Source organism: Aulonocara sp. 'chitande type north' Nkhata Bay, linkage group LG17 (assembly GCF_057382095.1).
Source record: "Aulonocara sp. 'chitande type north' Nkhata Bay isolate Kocher_YH1m ecotype deep benthic linkage group LG17, A_spYH_male_GT1.1, whole genome shotgun sequence".
Taxonomy (NCBI): domain Eukaryota; kingdom Metazoa; phylum Chordata; class Actinopteri; order Cichliformes; family Cichlidae; genus Aulonocara; species Aulonocara sp. 'chitande type north' Nkhata Bay.
In genome coordinates, this window is record NC_141360.1 from 1,131,022 (window position 1) to 1,148,786 (window position 17,765).

General features: G+C 43.7%; 1 protein-coding gene and 1 long non-coding RNA gene across 2 annotated transcripts; one reads left to right on the top strand and one right to left on the bottom strand.

Annotated features, from left to right (window-relative positions):
* Positions 1-2,065: 2,065 nt before the first annotated feature.
* LOC147309386 (uncharacterized) lies at positions 2,066-5,568 on the bottom strand. The gene is made up of 4 exons (XR_015125830.1): positions 5,138-5,568; positions 4,614-4,766; positions 4,165-4,252; positions 2,066-3,583 (listed from the first exon to the last, which is right to left on the bottom strand). It is a non-coding gene; the product is annotated as an uncharacterized LOC147309386 (long non-coding RNA).
* A 1,618-nt stretch (positions 5,569-7,186) lies between these two features.
* adm2a (adrenomedullin 2a) lies at positions 7,187-17,326 on the top strand. The gene is made up of 4 exons (XM_086269263.1): positions 7,187-7,487; positions 7,659-8,027; positions 8,255-8,512; positions 14,042-17,326. Exons 3-4 carry the CDS (start codon positions 8,421-8,423, stop codon positions 14,451-14,453), a joined length of 504 nt encoding a protein of 167 aa, XP_086125389.1. The 5' UTR covers positions 7,187-7,487; positions 7,659-8,027; positions 8,255-8,420; the 3' UTR covers positions 14,454-17,326.
* Positions 17,327-17,765: the final 439 nt, after the last annotated feature.

Consider the following 17,765-nt stretch of genomic DNA (forward strand, 5'->3'; position numbering starts at 1 on the left):
CGATCACAGACTTTAGAGGGAAAACCAGCACACCGCAGACCACGGCCTCTCTGTGTGAGGATCTAAACGTATTCTACGCTAGATTCGACACAGCGAACACCATGAGACCGGACAGTGTGCGCACCGCGGATGACGTCAGTGCGCACACTGTGTCTGAGGAGGATGTGCGGAAGTGCTTCAGGAAGGTGAACGCACGCAAAGCTACTGGTCCGGACGGGATTCCCGGCCGCGTCCTCAGGTCATGCGCGGCTCAGCTGGCTGGAGTGTTCACGCACATCTTCAACCTTTCCCTCTCTCTGTCTGTAGTCCCAGCCTGCTTCAAAATGGCCACCATCGTCCCTGTACCCAAATCCTCCACCATCTCCTCATTGAACGACTGGCGACCTGTAGCCCTGACCCCCATCGTAAGCAAATGCTTCGAGAAGCTGGTCAGGGACTTCATCTGCTCTGCACTACCCGACTCACTGGACCCTCTACAGTTTGCATACCGCCACAACAGGTCCACTGATGATGCCATAGCCCTGACACTACACACTGCCCTGTCACACCTGGAGAAGAGAGACACGTATGTGAGGATGCTGTTTGTAGATTACAGCTCAGCATTCAATACCATCGTTCCCTCGAAGCTGGACAGGAAACTGCAGGATCTAGGACTGAGTAGCTCCCTCTGCAGCTGGATCCTTAGCTTCCTGTCTGACAGACGCCAGGTGGTCAGACTGGGCAGCATCACCTCATCCCCCATCACACTGAACACTGGTGCTCCACAGGGGTGTGTACTGAGCCCTCTCCTGTACTCACTCTACACCTACGACTGCACAGCCACTAACAGCTCCAACATCATTGTGAAGTTTGCGGACGACACTACAGTGGTGGGTCTTATCACCAACGGTGATGAGACGGCTTACAGGGAGGAGGTCAGCGCCCTGACCCACTGGTGTCAAGACAACCATCTCACCCTCAACGTCGCAAAGACAAAGGAGTTGATAGTGGACTTCCGGAGGTGCAGAGAAGTACACACCCCCATCACCATCAACGGCGCTGCTGTGGAGAGAGTGAGCAGCTTCCGGTTCCTTGGAGTACATCTGGCTGAGGATCTTACGTGGTCAGTACACACAAACAAAACAGTGAAGAAGGCGCAGCAGCGCCTCTTCTTTCTCAGGAGACTGAAAAGATTCGGCATGAGCCCCCGCATCCTCAGGACCTTCTATCACTGTGCCATTGAGAGCATCCTCACTGGATGCATCACCACCTGGTATGGCAACAGCACCGCCTACAACTGCAAAGCTCTCCAGCGAGTAGTGCGGTGCTCTGAACGGATAATTGGAGGTGAGCTTCCCTCCCTCCAAGACATCTACAGGAAGCGCTGCCTGAGGAAAGCGGGGAGGATCATCAAGGACTCCAGTCACCCCAGCCATAAACTGTTCAGACTGCTTCCATCAGGAAGGAGGTTCTGCAGCATCCGGTCCCGTACCAGCAGACTGAGAGACAGCTTCTTCCACCAGGCCATCAGACTGCTGAACACGTCATAGACACCTCAGCTTCACTACTGGAACTTTAACATTATGCACTCCACACTGTATATAAATGCCACTTGTTTTGCACATATTCAACTCTGTATTTTATTATTATTATTATTATTATTATTATTATTTATTTATTTTTTTTTTTTCTTTTTTTTTTTTACTATTTAATTTGTAAAAATGTGTATACACACACACACACACACACACACACACACACGTAGGAAAATATTTAGTATACACATCCAGAAATGCATACACTATTATATATTGTACATATATTTATTAGTTTCAGGTTGGCCATTCTTGTATTTTGCTCGTTTGTGTTGTTGTGTTTGCACATCTCTGTTGCTTGTGGGGCTCGCACACAAGAATTTCACTCGCATGTGCTGTGCCAGTGTGCCTGCACATGTGATGTGACAATAAAAGTGATTTGATTTGATTTAATAGGGTGATATGGTACTACAAGGTCATTAAGATAAGATGGGCCCTGATTATTTAAGACCTTGGGGGAGTTTTTCCTTCCTACTGTTGCCAAACTGCACTGAAAAAAATATGTTGTTGGATTTACTTAATTCAATGGTGGACATTTGTTGCACACAGATGTTTTGCTTTGGCAGCAACTTAAACAATTGAGTTAAATTAACACAATTTATTCATGTTCAATAAACCTGTGCAATTTGTGTTGATAAAATGTGACTTAAACATGTTTTGATGAAGTAATTTGAGCTCTTGAAATATTTTAATCCTTCACAATTTTCTCACTTTATCCCAACACCATTCAATAACTTTTACCCAATACTACTTGGTCACTTAAATACTACATGTTATCTTCAAATTACATTTTGCTATTATATTCTAGTATCAAATACACAATTTTCAAATGGAGGCCTTATAACAGATTATATTGTTCTCTTCCAAGATGGTTGCTGGCATCCACCAGTAACCTTTCAAAACAAAATGTCTAATTTCACTGCATTGACAGTAGGTAAAGAATTAAACTGACATTACTCCACTACTGAATCTATATAAACCAACAGTTAAATAATGTCAGTTCTTCCGTGTTCTCTGGAATCAATCACAGCAAAGAAATTAGACTCTTTCTTTTGAAAAATGTTGGGAAAGAACAATACAAAACATTCTATTTAAGGCCTCTGACATCAAGATTCAGTTAAACAACAATTATAACTAAACAATTTGAGGTAATGTTAGTTTCCATTAACATTAAATTAGGTTACTGAATTGGCAAACACCTTCCTATTAACATTACCCATTTTACCCCAATAACTAAAGAAATTAGCACTTGCAGGTCAAAACCTTTATTCAAGAGATGCAAAAATAACATTGATACGGTGAGTGACTGTCAAAAATTACGGCACTGATCATACTGTGACATCTTGGTTCAAAACAGCAAGCTTAGAAATATTCAACGTTCCTTACTTCAACTGAATGAAACTGAAAATACCATTTCACACGGCCCATATGGGATATTTAGACTGCATAACTGTTCATGCTACATCTCTTCACTAGTAAAAGAAAGAAAAAATACAAAGAGAAATTTAAAAATGCTGCCAAACAGACAGAGAACTTGTACAGAGCAAAAGGAAAAACAAACAACAACAACAACAAAAAAACGGCTCGTCCTCATGGCAGTTGCAGTGTATATAAAAATGAACCCTGCGATCTGTTCCTGGAATTGAGCTTCAAAAATGCAGCAGAACAAGTGTGAGATTTAAATGTCCTCTCACCTAGAGCTGGTCACCTCACATGCATAACAGTGAGCTTCGTTGCAGGAGCAGTTTTGTCTTAGTTGTGAGCTTTTCTTGAGAGCTGAGTTGCATCCAACTCCATTACCACCCTTTGAATCACCTCAAAAGTGTAGCAGAGTTGTGATGGGTAACTCATATTGAAGGAATAAAAAAGGTCCAAACAGCATGGCTACTGCAAAGGTCACGTTATCCAGATCTTGAAGAACAACATCAGAAAAGTCATTGCCTGGCGCATCTCTGGAGACAGATGTTCATTGTGGTTTTCTCAATCTGTGCAGTGGCCTCAGTCAAGTCCTGGTTAAACACAAAACATTTCTTTAAGATTCCTTTTTAAACTCATCTCTTTTGAATCTACCAGTTCTAATGTTAGAGTAATTTAAACCAATGCAAGCAACATAGTAAATAGCTATAGCCAAAGAGTGGCCTGCCATGCTGCCATTCATGGTCTAACAGAGTTTCTAAGAGAGGGTGAAAAACATAATTTCAAATGCTTTACATTCGTTTTTCTTAGAAAGACACCGGCCCATCAGAAATCCAGGCTATGTCACTCAGAAGATGTTAGAATTTAGACTTTCAGCCCCACAATTTGGTTAGCTGTTGGTCTTTTTTTTTTTCAAACAAAAGCTAATGTAAATATTGGTGGGATTTTCCTTTGTTCACTAGAATGACAAATTTAAAGTTTTTTCACACTGATGTGACCCCTAATACAGGGGTGGGGCCTCAAGGGCCGGCGGCTGAGTTCACTACCAGGCCTCATGTGAACTTCAAATTATTAAAGAGGACTACTGGTCCTAACTGGTCCAATGAGGATCAAGTGGATAACTAAATGCATTTTAAAATGTTGCAAAGCCACAATCTACTCATAAAACACTCACCATGAACTCCTGCACCAAGATGTTGCAATTGTCTTTCACACAGATGCGGAGCACTTTGATGAGACTCCCTTTGAGCATTAATGTCATCCTAAAGTATTATAACAAAGAAAACAGAGATTTGTGAACTTTTCAGTAGCACAGAAGAAAATGATCCCAGACCAAAACTTAAACCAGTCAACATGCAACACCAGCATCTACAAAGCAATATCAAAAGTTCCTGTTTGACATCAACTTTATGGATATATAGTTTCCAGAACATTTATTTTTTTAAAAAGATCAATTTTTCTCAGTGGGCCAGTAAATGCATAACGAAAATTATGGCATCCTTTTAGTGGAATCATTACTCACAGGTAATAGTTGACGGTTTCAATGGATGTAGCATAAAAATCTTTTACTGACCTAATGCAATACATATACACTTTGTAGTTAAAGAATTTTAAAGTTCTTACTGTCATCATGGCAGCTACATCCTTTAGCTTTGTGCACTGTTCCCCCGATCACTTTGCAAACACTTTCAGCAGACTGTCAGAGAGAAACTCAGCTCCGTCAGAAACCTTGACTGTAAAGGCATGGTTGGGATGCACTGGAATGCTGCATTTCATCTGAAATGACATAAAATTATTTTGAAATAACAGCAGGCACTGTGCTTGGTTAATAATCAGTAATGTTTTGTTGAATAAAAACTGTGTTTCCAGATCTTATGGGATTAAAAAAATCCAAAGATGTTTATTTCTGATTTGCAACCCAAGAACCCACAAGTTACAACCTCATTTTAGTTCAAGTGTGCATTAATGTGAGTCCAGTAATCACCTTTCTGACAATACATACAGGTTAAACCTATGGCAGATTTTGGATTTCTCAGTTGTATTAATAGGGTGGTCTATTTGAGTATGCATGCACCTAATAATTATAAAAAAACCTATTATAATTAAGTTACAGAAACCTTAAGCGAAAATAGAATATACTTTCTTACCATAACACCTTGAACCCACAATCCATCAGCTGACTCCTGGTGAAATGCAGAATAGATGTGGTCTCTCAATGTGCATCAACAAAAACAAAAACAAAAACAAAAGGACAGCAGGTGAGGGCAGGAGGGGTAGGGATGTAAGCTAGCATAATGCCACTGATGATATTAGCTAAAGCTGTTCAATGTCCAAAATCTCACTAACACCACGGTGCAGTAAATACACAATGTAACTGAAGAGTCAGTTGGCAAATCTATTCACACAGAAAACCAAATTATGTTATGAGTGCCTCGTAATTAGGTTTAATGTGATATTATGGCTCTTGTGCCAAAGACAAATTCAAATGAAAAAGCGCCAATTCTTTGATAACAGATAAAACAGCAAATAAGCTAACGGCTCTTTTTTAGCATGTTACATGGCGGCACTTTAGACGTTTAACTACAGTTGGCTGAAATATGGTAAATATTAATTCAAAAAATCAAGACATACCAAAAAACGTAGAGTTGGCTGCTCGACTTGACTGAGATGGATGCATTTTTTAAACCACGATCCAAAGCCCGCGAGATGAAATCACGCGTGGTTTCACGAGATTTAACGTTGCTATCTTATTGACTTACTTCACCTGAACATGATATGAACAATTTAATACACCCTTTCTGCATATCATGTAGTTTTTACACTATATAGTTACATTTATCTTTAAAACATGAGGCAATTGTGTTAAATACATGCAAGATGCTTACATAAATCCAAGAGATGGCCAGTCCCTTTTTTTCAGTGTGCTTGCTCATAGGGGGTCATATGATTGTCGAGTTTTCTCTGTATGTGTTGTTTTAGGGTCTACTTTACAATATAAAGCGCCCTGAGGTGAATGTTGGGTTCTATATAATTAAAATTGAACTGACTTGAGCAGAGAGGCAATGAGGAGAGGTCAGTATGGGAGACACTGGCTCCTTTAATCCTCTAATCTGGGCAGCTGAGCTGTGTGCTCCTTGTTCCTGCATATGTTTGATCAGGTTCCCGTCTTCTCCCTAAGTGCACATCCCTGTTTGTTAGTTTAACGCGTGTTTCTAAGTTGGCAGTAGATGTGTGTGCCTGTGTGCTTGGCCTCCTCTGTGTGTCAGCCCCCTGATGGACCTGTCCAGGGTGTAGCTTGGATAGGCCGCAGCCCCTCGGTGACACATAACTGGATAAAGTAAGCGGTTAGAAAATAGATGGAAACTCGTGGCTTATGATTACAGTGCAGGAGAGTCATAGAGTCAGCTGGAGTCATCTGATTTTCCTGTGTGATCTTTGACACTGAAAGCCTTGTGGCACAACGTGCTGTTGTTCTCTTGACATTTCGAGTCTTTTCAAGATTTATCTACTTACTATGAAACTGGACATGACATATTTAAAGCTTCTCTTTTTAAAACCCCAAGAAATGAAAACCAACTTTATTCTCATGACTGAAAAAGCATTAAAAATAAGAACAGACAGTAGAAACAAAAGCAATGACGGCGTGCTAACCACAAGTACAGGGATGATTCGGGCAGGAGTCTTTAGCACACATTTTTCAGGATTTGTTTGGCAGTATTTCATGTTTTCCACAAACATGTCATGATGTCCAGCTTGTGTCTTCAGAATGAAACATTTTGCATCCAGAGAGAAGATTCTACACGCTGAGCTGGAAGCATTTGCAAAAAGCAGCTATGCGCACTCTTTCTGTCCAAGTGCTTATTGTGTTCTTCTGTGTCCGTGTTTATTTAGATGCAGAGGTTATGAGCCTGAGAGGATTCTGACATCAGCAAAAGGGCGAAACAACAAACATTACATCTCCGAATTCCTCGCGGAGTCTCTGCTTTTTCTGCCCTGTCTCTGTCTTTACGTGGATGCTCTCATCGCGCCTTCTTGGAAACGAAAGTTGCGCCACTGCCTCTGAGGCAGCATCAGGTGTATGAATTAGCATCAGGCCGACAAAGAATAGTAGGAGGGGACTTGGACACGCACAGCAGTCCTGCCTCATGAGGTGGAATAATCTCCACAGGATTCATCTGAGTCATTCTGCAGAGTTGTAGGATGCATGTTCAGACTTGTGACATAGAACTGGAAGAGATTACAAAATACAACCGAAAATTACAGCATCTGCCGAATAACCCAAATAAAACCACGCGTGCTTCCTACCAGGAACAGACACCAGCAGCAATAAAGTGTGTGAAGGAAATATTCACGTGTGGAAAACGTGATAGCCTGACTCACCAGCGAAGCGGAGAGTCTGAAGATTCCCGCATCTCCTTCTATCTGCTTCACACACGCGGGCTGAGGCGGTGATAAGGTGAAGAGGAGGGTTTGACTGCTTGAGAAATTCATGCAAACGTGAGGCATTTTCCTGCGCGTGCACGTGGTGGATTATGATAGATGGAGTTGTGGGTGATGTGTTAGTGCTGGTTACTTGTTAGCTCACAGCTGTGCGTTAAGTTCACGGTGACACTTTTATCTTTGAAGTACTGATAGCAGATGTTTAACACAAAGGTGTCTGGTGTTCAGCTTCTAGGACCTTTAAAGCTGTAAGGGCTCTGTTCTTCGTCACATCCAGCAGCATCTTTTATACAAGGACATGAGAACTGGGGCTCAAATACAAGCGAGCGCTTCTTGTGATTTTCGTTGATAAAGGATTAGCAGTGGGATGGGTTTGTGCACCATATCAACGCTGGATTTCCCGGGTTTAGCATATTATACCCTCCCAGCACCTTTCTGAAAATTGCCCACCAGGAATAGAGGCAGTGAACTCCGCCTTCTCAGTATTTAAACCCACAATATCACCCGGAGCTCAGAGAACCGGAGAACTTGATCTTGACCAACACGTTTGGATTCGTGGGAACTAAATCCTCCCTCTGAGCTCTAATTGCCTAAAAGGTGAGACTAGTCTTTGCTTCTTTTAAGTAAAATAAAAACAAATATAAAACAGCAGGCAGGACTTTATGGATTTTGCCGTTTTGGGACATTTTTTCAGCATAATGTAAAGTTCTTGGTGCATCAGTTTGCCTGGTGCTATGAGTAGACGTTCACACTGTCGTGCTTTTTAAAATATATGTTGGTTTTATTAGCAGCAGATTGACCCATTATTTACTTTCCCCCTAAAGGTTCCATCTGCAGTCTCCAATCCGCCCATCTTGGACACATTATCACACTTTTTATTTATTTATTTATTTTTTTTCCCTCCCACTCCTGGGATTTAACCTTCACCCAGTCCGTCACTTCGCCCCCTCCTACCCAGAAAGAGGGTGTAAAGTTGGAGTCGGCCCGGAGATGCGGTTCTTTTTCCCGCTGACTGTGTATTGCATCAGCCTGCTTTCCCTCCAGCAGGCTTTGCCGGCTGAGGAGAGACCGGGCACGAACAGGTAGGACACACCGCTGCGCTGCTGCTGTATTAGTGCTACTTTAGTGCCTACAGAGCAACTCTGCTGTCTGAGAGGAGCGAAGAAGGCAGCTGGAGCCGCTGAAGTCTTGCTGTTCATAGCTGCACTGCATCGGGCAGAAACATCAGCGTCGTTAACGCGTTTCAATGGACTGTAACGTCGTCACTTTCCCGTCGTCGTTTAGTTCAAACACTTCTCACTGTTTTTATTCGCGTCATATTCTCGCTGGGAACGTTTTTCTAACAGAGATAAATAACGTGCTCTAAAGTTCACAATAAAGACACGCTGATATTTACTCTTCTGTGAGTCTGACGCACACTGCGAAACTTGAATCACGAGGGTTGGTGTGTGTAAACGCGTGTCAGCCTGACAGTAGATAGTGGACACTTGAAGGCTGTGGCTTTATCTTTGCTGCTCCACATCCACACGGAGTGTATCTCGGTCAAAGCCCACAGAAATCCACAGAGCTGCGTGAGTTCAGTGTTTTTAGAAGGCGAAATGATCTTTGCAGTTATGAAGGAGATGATGAGAAATTACACCTGAGCTGTAGGTGACCTTTGACCTACATTTAACCCTGCCACTGAAACATGACTAAAGTGAGTTAACTGCGCCTCAGCTTGTTTTCTATAAACAATTCAGATGTTTCTAAAGCCCCAAACGTCGCCTTAGTCCCAGCTCTCGGTGTCACATGATGAACCACTGACATATGGGCTTTTGTTTGCTTTGGTCTCCCTGACATCAAGCAGGGAAAATGTCATTTCCAAAGGTGGGAAAACCAGTTTGTCATTCTGAATAGCCCAGTCGTAGACACCATCACGGGTCATTGTAAAGGATATTGTGAGGGGATGAATGGCACCTGTACTTTTCCACTCTTTTGGTGTCAGAGCAGGATCTCATTAGACACGAGGCAGCAAACAGACGTCCACCTGGTCAGAGGCAGGGAGCTCGTCACAGTGGCAGTAAGTGTGCCGGGTTGCATAGTTGAGGATGAGGCACAGTGAAGGGCGACCTCTTCTGGTTGGGTGTGGAGCCGTAACTCTGTGCCAGCGCTGATTCTGCAGTTTTAAAGCGAGCGCCGTGGAAGAAGCTGCTGTTTCCCATGATGTGAAAACGCACTTGAATCTAACCCAGTGTAAGAGGATCCGAGGGTGGAACTTTCCTCCAGGTGGGAAAGCGCTCCTGTGGCCGTCTCTGTCATCTGGACAAACGGCTGCTGCTGAAACCCAGAGAAGGGGGGGGCAGCTCTGTTTGCACCTGGCCGGCTCCCCCATCAGTCCTCTGCTCCATTACAAATGTTCAAGGCTGCAGTTCCAGCTCCGTGTAGTTAATTAAACATTGTTTTATTGCCTTAAAAAAGCTGATAACAAAACAAGAACAGTCACATTTCCTCATGACTTCTGTCTTTTAGACTATCTCAGATAAATGGACTCCCGAGTGTCTGCAGCTGAGCACTGCAGGTACTGTGGAGGAGGTCTGAGCTGTTGTTGACCACTTACAGAGACGTGCAGGTGAAAGGAAAGAGTCTGGGCTCTATCGTGCTGTAGACCTCGACTGCGACACCCTCCTAACGCATCCTGTTCGGTTCCTGTCACCAGCTGACAGCATGATAACAGCAGACACCACCACTTCACATGTTTTTGTCTGTTGGACTCTTGAGCTCAGATGTCTGTCATTCCTTCCACGTCCTGTGTTTGTGTCCATATTGTCTCCCTGTGTCCTGATATGGACACAGAGAGATGTAACAATGCCAAGCAGGCGCTTTCCAAACGAGGAGAAATTGTTTGTTAAGCATAAGACGGCAACACATACCCCTCATTATCATTTTACATAACATCTTTTTTGTAGTTGAAAATAGTCTGCAGCCAGACAAGTTAAACATGGCTTTAGGAGTGAAGCGGCTTTAGGTCCAGATTCTGGAAGTGGGAAGCAGCTCATTGCTTGCAGACTGAAGACTCTGAAGCTGGTTTGCGGTCAGGCTTTTGTTCGATGGCCCCGGCTTTGTCTGGATCAGCCTGTGTGCATAAGTTGGGCTGCAAGTTTGTCTGAACATTTCAGGGCCGAATTGTCGCGTTTTCACCGAGCACCAACATGACTATCAGAGAAAAACACCTCACAGAGCATGGCCGGAGCCTTTCTGCTGTTTCTTGGTTTGGGGTCCAGACATTTGATGTTTCGATTCTGAGCATCTCTTTAAACCACCTTTATTCCTCTGGGATGATTTCAAATTTAGCGCCTCAACCCAGGCTTCTTCTTATGCGTCTACTTTGATTTGCAGCCTGTTGTAAACACTGAACTTGCTCAGGGCTGGTGTGGAGTATGTGTAGAGTACAAGCACATCAAGGTAAATCTGCACAAGCACAGGCTGAAGTTGAGAAGGCTGCCGGCAGGAATTCCGCTGTGGATTAATGTCTAAGACCTAAATTCCAACGTTCGCATCCTTAAAGAGCAGGTTTCTGCTCACACAGAGAGCCGCTGCACATGAATGCACTGTACGTCATGTAAGAGTAGAAGACATGCATGTAAGAGGATCAGTGTGTGGTTTAAGTTCCTCAAAAGGCATTTGGAAAATAAAAGCAGCTTCTGAGGGGAAGAGAAACCACCCTTTTGTCTTGTCTACATCCATCAGAATTATGTGGTTTGTGAACTATAACTTGGCATCTGTCAGTTCATGTAATTCACCAGCTGGAGTTTATTCAGAGGCCAAAAAGGCTTGAACAATAGAAATTACAGCCCAGGGTTAGAAAGCTGGAAGTGCCCAGCTCGTTTCATTGAGACAGAGATTTCTGTCAGCTTTCGCTCCTCATCCTCGGATGGCTGATTCCCTTTGAAACATCTGTAAACGTGTACGTTTGAAACGTAGTGGGTTTAAATCTGAAGTGTTGGGATTACTGCGGGCCAATCTTAGGAAGGCTCAGGTTGGGTTTATGTTTCGTTTCCCCTCCATGAGACCTGTGGCTGGAATTTAAGATTAGACTATGACTTGCAGGGAGGCCAAATCTGCTCAGAGACTTCAGCCCAGATTTGACTTCCTAAAACAACTAATACAGCTCGTCGTCATTAATAGAGAAGAAAAGGAAACACGGCTGATCTACAGGTACTGGCTTCACCTTTAATCTAACTGTTAGGTCCTATGAAATCATCAGCCAAATGTGTCTGAAAGCCATAAACTTGGGATATTGCAACACATCAGAAACCAGAAGCCCGGACGTCTTTGATTTCCTGCCAAACACAAAGGTCTCCTTCACTGTATGACTGGTTAGACTGCAGGGAGGTCAGGCATTGTTCCAGCTGCAGGTGATGTTGGCCCAACCAAAATGCAGCGCTTGTTCCCCGGCACATATTTATTTTTCAAGACCATTAACTAAGTGCACCAGGTGCTCCGATGGTTTGCTCGGGAATCGGAGGCACTGCTGTCATTGATCACAAGGCTTTTCCTACACTGCGGTGCGTTGCTCCATAATCCCCTTTACCTCATTAATGCGCACAATAAACAGAGCTGGATTACTGACCAGGAAAAGCAAGGGGGGGTTGCCATGGGGTACCAGATGCTTTTCTTAGATGTGAGGCAGTTATTATTGCCTACATCACTGCAGCACCTTAACGTTGCACATGGCAGCTGCATGAGTGTATTTTTCAGCCCCAGTCAGAAAAGATTGATGTTCTTATGCTAAACTTTTGACCTCCTGGATCCAGGATACAAACAGAAAGAGTCATGAGCACCACAGATTACAGCTGCTATAGACTCGCATCAGTCACATCCATTATCACTGCTGTGAAAACCAGCCTGAAACAATGAAAATGCTGTGGGTTACAGTAAGTATCCGTATGGAAATATACAAACTATACATCCTGTCATTGGGTTGTGTAAATGCGTTTATGAGATCTGTTGTGGGGCCACTGCTGCAGCTATGCAAATAAGCTTTAAGCGTTCACCGTGCAGACCATGTGGGTGTAACTTGATGATGTGGCACTGTGGCAGACTGCGGCCTGTCCTGGAAATAGTGCTTTCCTCCGTCTGCGGCCTACCATTATGCAACTATTTATTCAGCCATCGCCACTGTTGGATAGCAGGTCCTCTAAAGGCGACCGGCTCTGCCAACAGTGAGCCAGCAGCTGCACTTAGCGTCTCTGGGAGGAGTCTCAAACCAACCACAGGCTGTGAAGTCTTGGAGAACTCAGCAGGGAGTGTTCATGAGAAGATAACACGAGTTAGCGTTTCACATGTGGAAGACACGTTTTATAATTAAAATGGTGAAACATTTTTCCATCTTTGCTTCGAAAGGCGAACACGAAAGATGGATTCATTCTAATCCTAAATGTAAACCTCTGGCAAAGATTCCACCTTTTTAGTTCATCCAGGCACAACATGATGTTAAGCCCAGTGTCACAGCAAAATATTTATCCTGGCAACTTTGGGAAATGAAAATTGTGGCTTTAACAGATGTAGCTGACACTGTGACGCCAGATATTCTTCACCAAACAGCGATCTTATCCCAAACCTTACTGGTGCCAAAGCAAAACCAAGCAGTGAGAAACACCAGTATTTCACAACAGGCTGTAAAACCAAAGAGAAATCACTTTGATAGTCACACAGAGGGGCAGTCCAGCAGGTAACGGGTACAGAAATACGAAGGCACCTACATCCTTTATTTGTACAAGCACCGCGTCGTGTGTGGACCAACATAGCTATTCCACAGTCTGAAATGTGACCGAGCAGTCATTGTTTCTTTTTACTTCTCTCGGGATTTTGAGTCACACCGTGCTACGCAAACATGGCGCTAACAGGTCAGCGAAGGAGCCACTGTTTTTGTCAAACAAAGAACAGATGGCGAGTCGGCCACTGCTGTTTGCTGAAAATGTCTGAGCCAGTGGTCCGCCACACTGCACACCTTAACACATCATTTAGTGTCATGTGTATTCTCACGAGCCTGTTTGTACAGATGGACCAATCACACAAGAGGTGCTGTCCATCTTGCCAATAGTTTCTGAGAAAGTGTGTGATTTTTTACATTTTACATGTTGGATGGGGTGATCCTTTACAACTTTCATGTTTGTAGCTTAACTTGGCCTGTGAAGGATATAGATGCTGAAGGATGCTCTGTGCGGTGTTCAGAAGCTAGCATAAAATGTTTATTTACCAAATTGCACCTATAATTAGATGTCCGCAGAATTAGCATTGCCCTCGATCGTGCTAACAGTCGTGGCAGTGATTGGCACAGTTGATATTTTTGGAATTTTCTGGACAAACAAACTCCTGACGGCTTAGCTAGTTCTAGTTAGCACAAATTAGCATGCTAGCTGCAAAACTGTCTCGTGAACTCGTCACAATTCTACCTGCTGAGAATATAACACATTAACTTCTAGCTTACACTTTTAGTTATGTGTAGCTGCTAGTATTGCTCTATGTTCTCATGCTATCTTGAGTTGTTTCACGTTTCTGGTGCACTTTCAGTATGAATCCCTCTCACTCCTGTAGAACAGCTTTTCACCCGACATCTCTTTTCTCCTCAGGTTGGATGTTCTCAACAAACTCATTGGCCAGAAAGAGGATAACGCTCCCGCTGCAGAAAGCCAGACTATCAGCACGGTCCCATCTTCACCCTTGAGCCGATCCCCAAACCGGCTGCCTGGATTCATGAAGCAGCGACTGGCATCAGGAGCAAGGACAGCCTCCCCGGCCTTGGCGTGGGTGCGGTCCACCGAGGCTTTGCAGGTTGAGCGACGGGCACCGAGAGCTCGTCGCCATGCCCACTCACGAGGGGGTCACCACAACCATCACCATGCCAAACTGATGCGGGTGGGTTGCGTCCTGGGGACCTGTCAAGTGCAGAACCTCAGCCATAGGCTCTATCAGCTTATTGGCCAAACTGGCAGAGAAGACTCTTCTCCCATTAATCCCAGGAGCCCCCACAGCTTTGGATGACTTCGATAAAACCTCCAAATAGCCACAGCAAGTCTATCTATTGCTCCATTTATTTATTGTTTCTTAATGTATTATTGATAGTTATTGCATTAGAGTTTGATGTAGTACACAACTTTTATTATACCCGCCTTAGATGACTGTTGCTTCTAATTTTTGTGCACAATATATGGATTTAAAACTTTAAATCAGGACTGATTGAATCTTCTTTCAAGCCCCTGAACTGATTTCTCCCACCATCATGAGGAAGTTTGGCTTTGAGGGTTAGTGATGTCTTTCTGAATCTCCCTCTGGAACGTTCAAAAGAAGCCAAGAGATCTCAGGCTGATGTTTAAATCCTGTTAATATAAGAATGAAGGCTTGTCTTCAACACCATCCAGTGGCCTGGTCCTATCTGCCCACTGACCTCCGCAGGAGTGGTTATCCTGCCGCTCACTGATCAAACACTTAAGCCATTAATGTGGATTTGAAGCTGCAGCGTGAGCTGGATTCCTGTCAGAACCAATGTATTCCTAGAGAACTCGTCGGCGACTCAGTGAACCCTTTTACCTCTTTTCTGTGGCCCCCTTTGTCTTAATTTTGGACTCACATGCAATTTCAGATTGAACACTGACACCCCTGGAGCAGGTCGCAAGTTTCCAGTTGCCTCAGAACTGCGAACTCATCATTCAGCAAGACTTTACCACAGAGAGAGGAGAGGGTCAGCTTCTGTTGCTTTGGATGGAATGCAAACAAACGGACTCCCCTAAGTATCGCTTTCAATTTTGAGCTGCACTGGCTGGTTGGCTATCACAGCACAGTGAACGTTGGAGTCATGGATCAGTCCTCTGTCACGCCGCTGCTGCCATTCTCCCTGCAGGGAGAATGGCAGGACTTTGGACTGACAGCCGTTTAATAAACCTAAAGGTTCAGTCACAATGTGAGGGGTGGGAGGGGGCTGGGGGGCTTTCCAAGTCTCCCGCTGTCTGCGGCGCTAAAGTGAAATACGCAAACGTGCAGATATTAAAGGCTTGGCAAATGGTAAAAATGAGCCCATGTTCCCATAGTTACAGTGTTGTCGAGTAGTTGTAACGGAGCGATGTGGACTCTTGGTCTGGACGAAGATGTTCCTGTTGATGTTTCTCAGTAGCTCGATAGTCGCTTTCAGTTCTAGATCGATCTCATGAAACCAAAAACACATTTGACCTTCTTTACGTGCCTTTGGACGTCTTATGGACCAACTGAAGGACTTTTGTGAAAACTGCTGAGTGTGCACATGAGTGCATTTCTTCCTAAATGTTTTCCTCTGTGTTTCATTAAAGTGGAGGCTGTACAAGCCTGCAATCTGCTCATGAGCCAAGTCTTCGATGCCAACTGTGTGAAGTCTTTTTTAGGAAGACTGAATAAGAAAAGTTCAGCTGCATATTACAGTTGGTAAAACACCCTTAATGTTGATGTGTAATGGGCTAAATGGGTTTAAATTAGTCCTGAGATGATGGCCAAAGGCTTTACGACTACATTGCTGTTTTGTAATGAGGGACCAGAGCAACCAAAATGTTAGGTGTAGCAGTGCCCAGTTTCAAATATGTACACGAAATAGCAAAAACCCAAGTCCTAACATTTCCTCTCACTCTATTTATATTCACGTCCGAAGTGGTGGGCAGACGATGGACTGAAAATAACCGAAGTTTCCTCATCAAGAGTCCTAGAATTGGGTTAAACCTTACAAAAACTGTAAAACATATATTTAATTTCTCTATTCCAAGTCTTTACTATATGTTTGGCTACTCTTTATGTCTTTTTAAAGGATACAGGCCACTGAGCGATATCTGGTTATTACTGACGTTAGTTTAAAATCACCAAATACCTGATAGTACTTGACAAATCGACTTTACAGTGTGCGCTTCTTTTATAGCCTGATGTCTTTCTCCTTTTTTACATGTTTGCATTTAGTCTCTTTTTTTGCTAATCCTGCCTGTAATTGTGGGGGCTGTGAGGTCACAGGTCACAATAATCAGAGGTCTTAACCTGTTCAAAGGCTTGTTGAGGTGCAACTCTCTGCTGTAATGGAGCTAATCAGTGTCTCGTGACCGATCATTAAAAGGCTTTTCAAACGCTAAAACAACCTGGTTGATTTCTGTACTTTCCAGAATGTCTCTCTCTCTCTCTCTCTCTCACACACACACACACACACACACACACACACACACACACACACACACATGATACATGTGTGTGTTTGCACTGCTAGCCTACCAGGAAACGTATCTCCTGTGTTTGATCTGCTCTGGATCGCTGTGCTCCTGCTGCCTGTATTTTAACGTCTTTTGTTTAAACGCAGTGTGTTCTTGTGACATCAGACATTGCTTCATGTGGGGCTGTATGAGCAAACTGTCCACGACCGCCGATACGTCCGCACAGAGCAAGCATCCAGAGCCAATCAGGCAGGTTAACAGTGTTTCTGTTACAAACAGGCACATCTGGTTTGTTTGCTTGTTTTCCATCTGAGAGACACCCGATCTTCTTTAGATCACAGGAAGCACTTTAAAGCATGTCTGTCCAACGTTTGTCACAACTTGAATTTTGCTCCCTGTAACAGACTTATGAAAAGCCCTGATGTACTTGTGTAAATGTGGCTGTCTGCGAATGTGTTTGAAGATGTCAGTGCCTTCCACGTGGCTTCACCGTGAGCATCACGGGCACCTGTGAATATTTAGATAATCAACCAAAGTATTTAAAAAAGTCATGTATTTAAGTTATCTTTGTATGTTTATGTCTGTGTATCACCAAAGTTGTTCCACTGCTGCTTAAACATGGTAGGAAAAGAAGTCTGAACTGTAGTAAAGTCTTATTGTTACTGTTTTTATTGACTTTTGAAATAAAAGGTGTTCTGTGGAGTGAGTTACAGTATGATCTCTGTGTGTGTGCACTTCTCAAACATGTGAAGACATACGTGATGGTCACGTCAGGCTGTGAAAGTGCCTCTCCAAAATCCCAATTAGGTTAACGAAGTCCACAGCACATATCCACTTTGTGTCGTCGTCCACTCTCCGGATGTTGCAATGGCCTCGACTGGCTGTTCTGACTCATCTGCCCTAACTGAAGTCAATCATTATGGGGGGACAGTCCTTGAGAAATCAGGATATGATCTGATAGCAGCCTGAAGTCGTATGACTGCACAGAGTTAATGAGTCACAAACGGCGGAGGCTGGTCAACAGAACACCAGCTATTGGTTCATTCGGTGCCCAGCTGAGTGGAGGACAGAAAACAGGCAATGAAAGCCTCAGAGCAGCACTTTGACACAAAGATTGGAGGCAGCATGCACAAGCATCTCT

What these genes read in the sequence shown, in the direction of transcription:
- adm2a (XM_086269263.1), top strand. Translation starts at nt 8,421, where the DNA reads ATGCGGTTCTTTTTCCCGCTGACTGTGTATTGCATCAGCCTGCTTTCC. An exon ending in GAGAGACCGGGCACGAACAG is followed by an intron (nt 8,513 to 14,041) that starts GTAGGACACACC and finishes TTTTCTCCTCAG; the next exon opens with GTTGGATGTTCTCAACAAAC.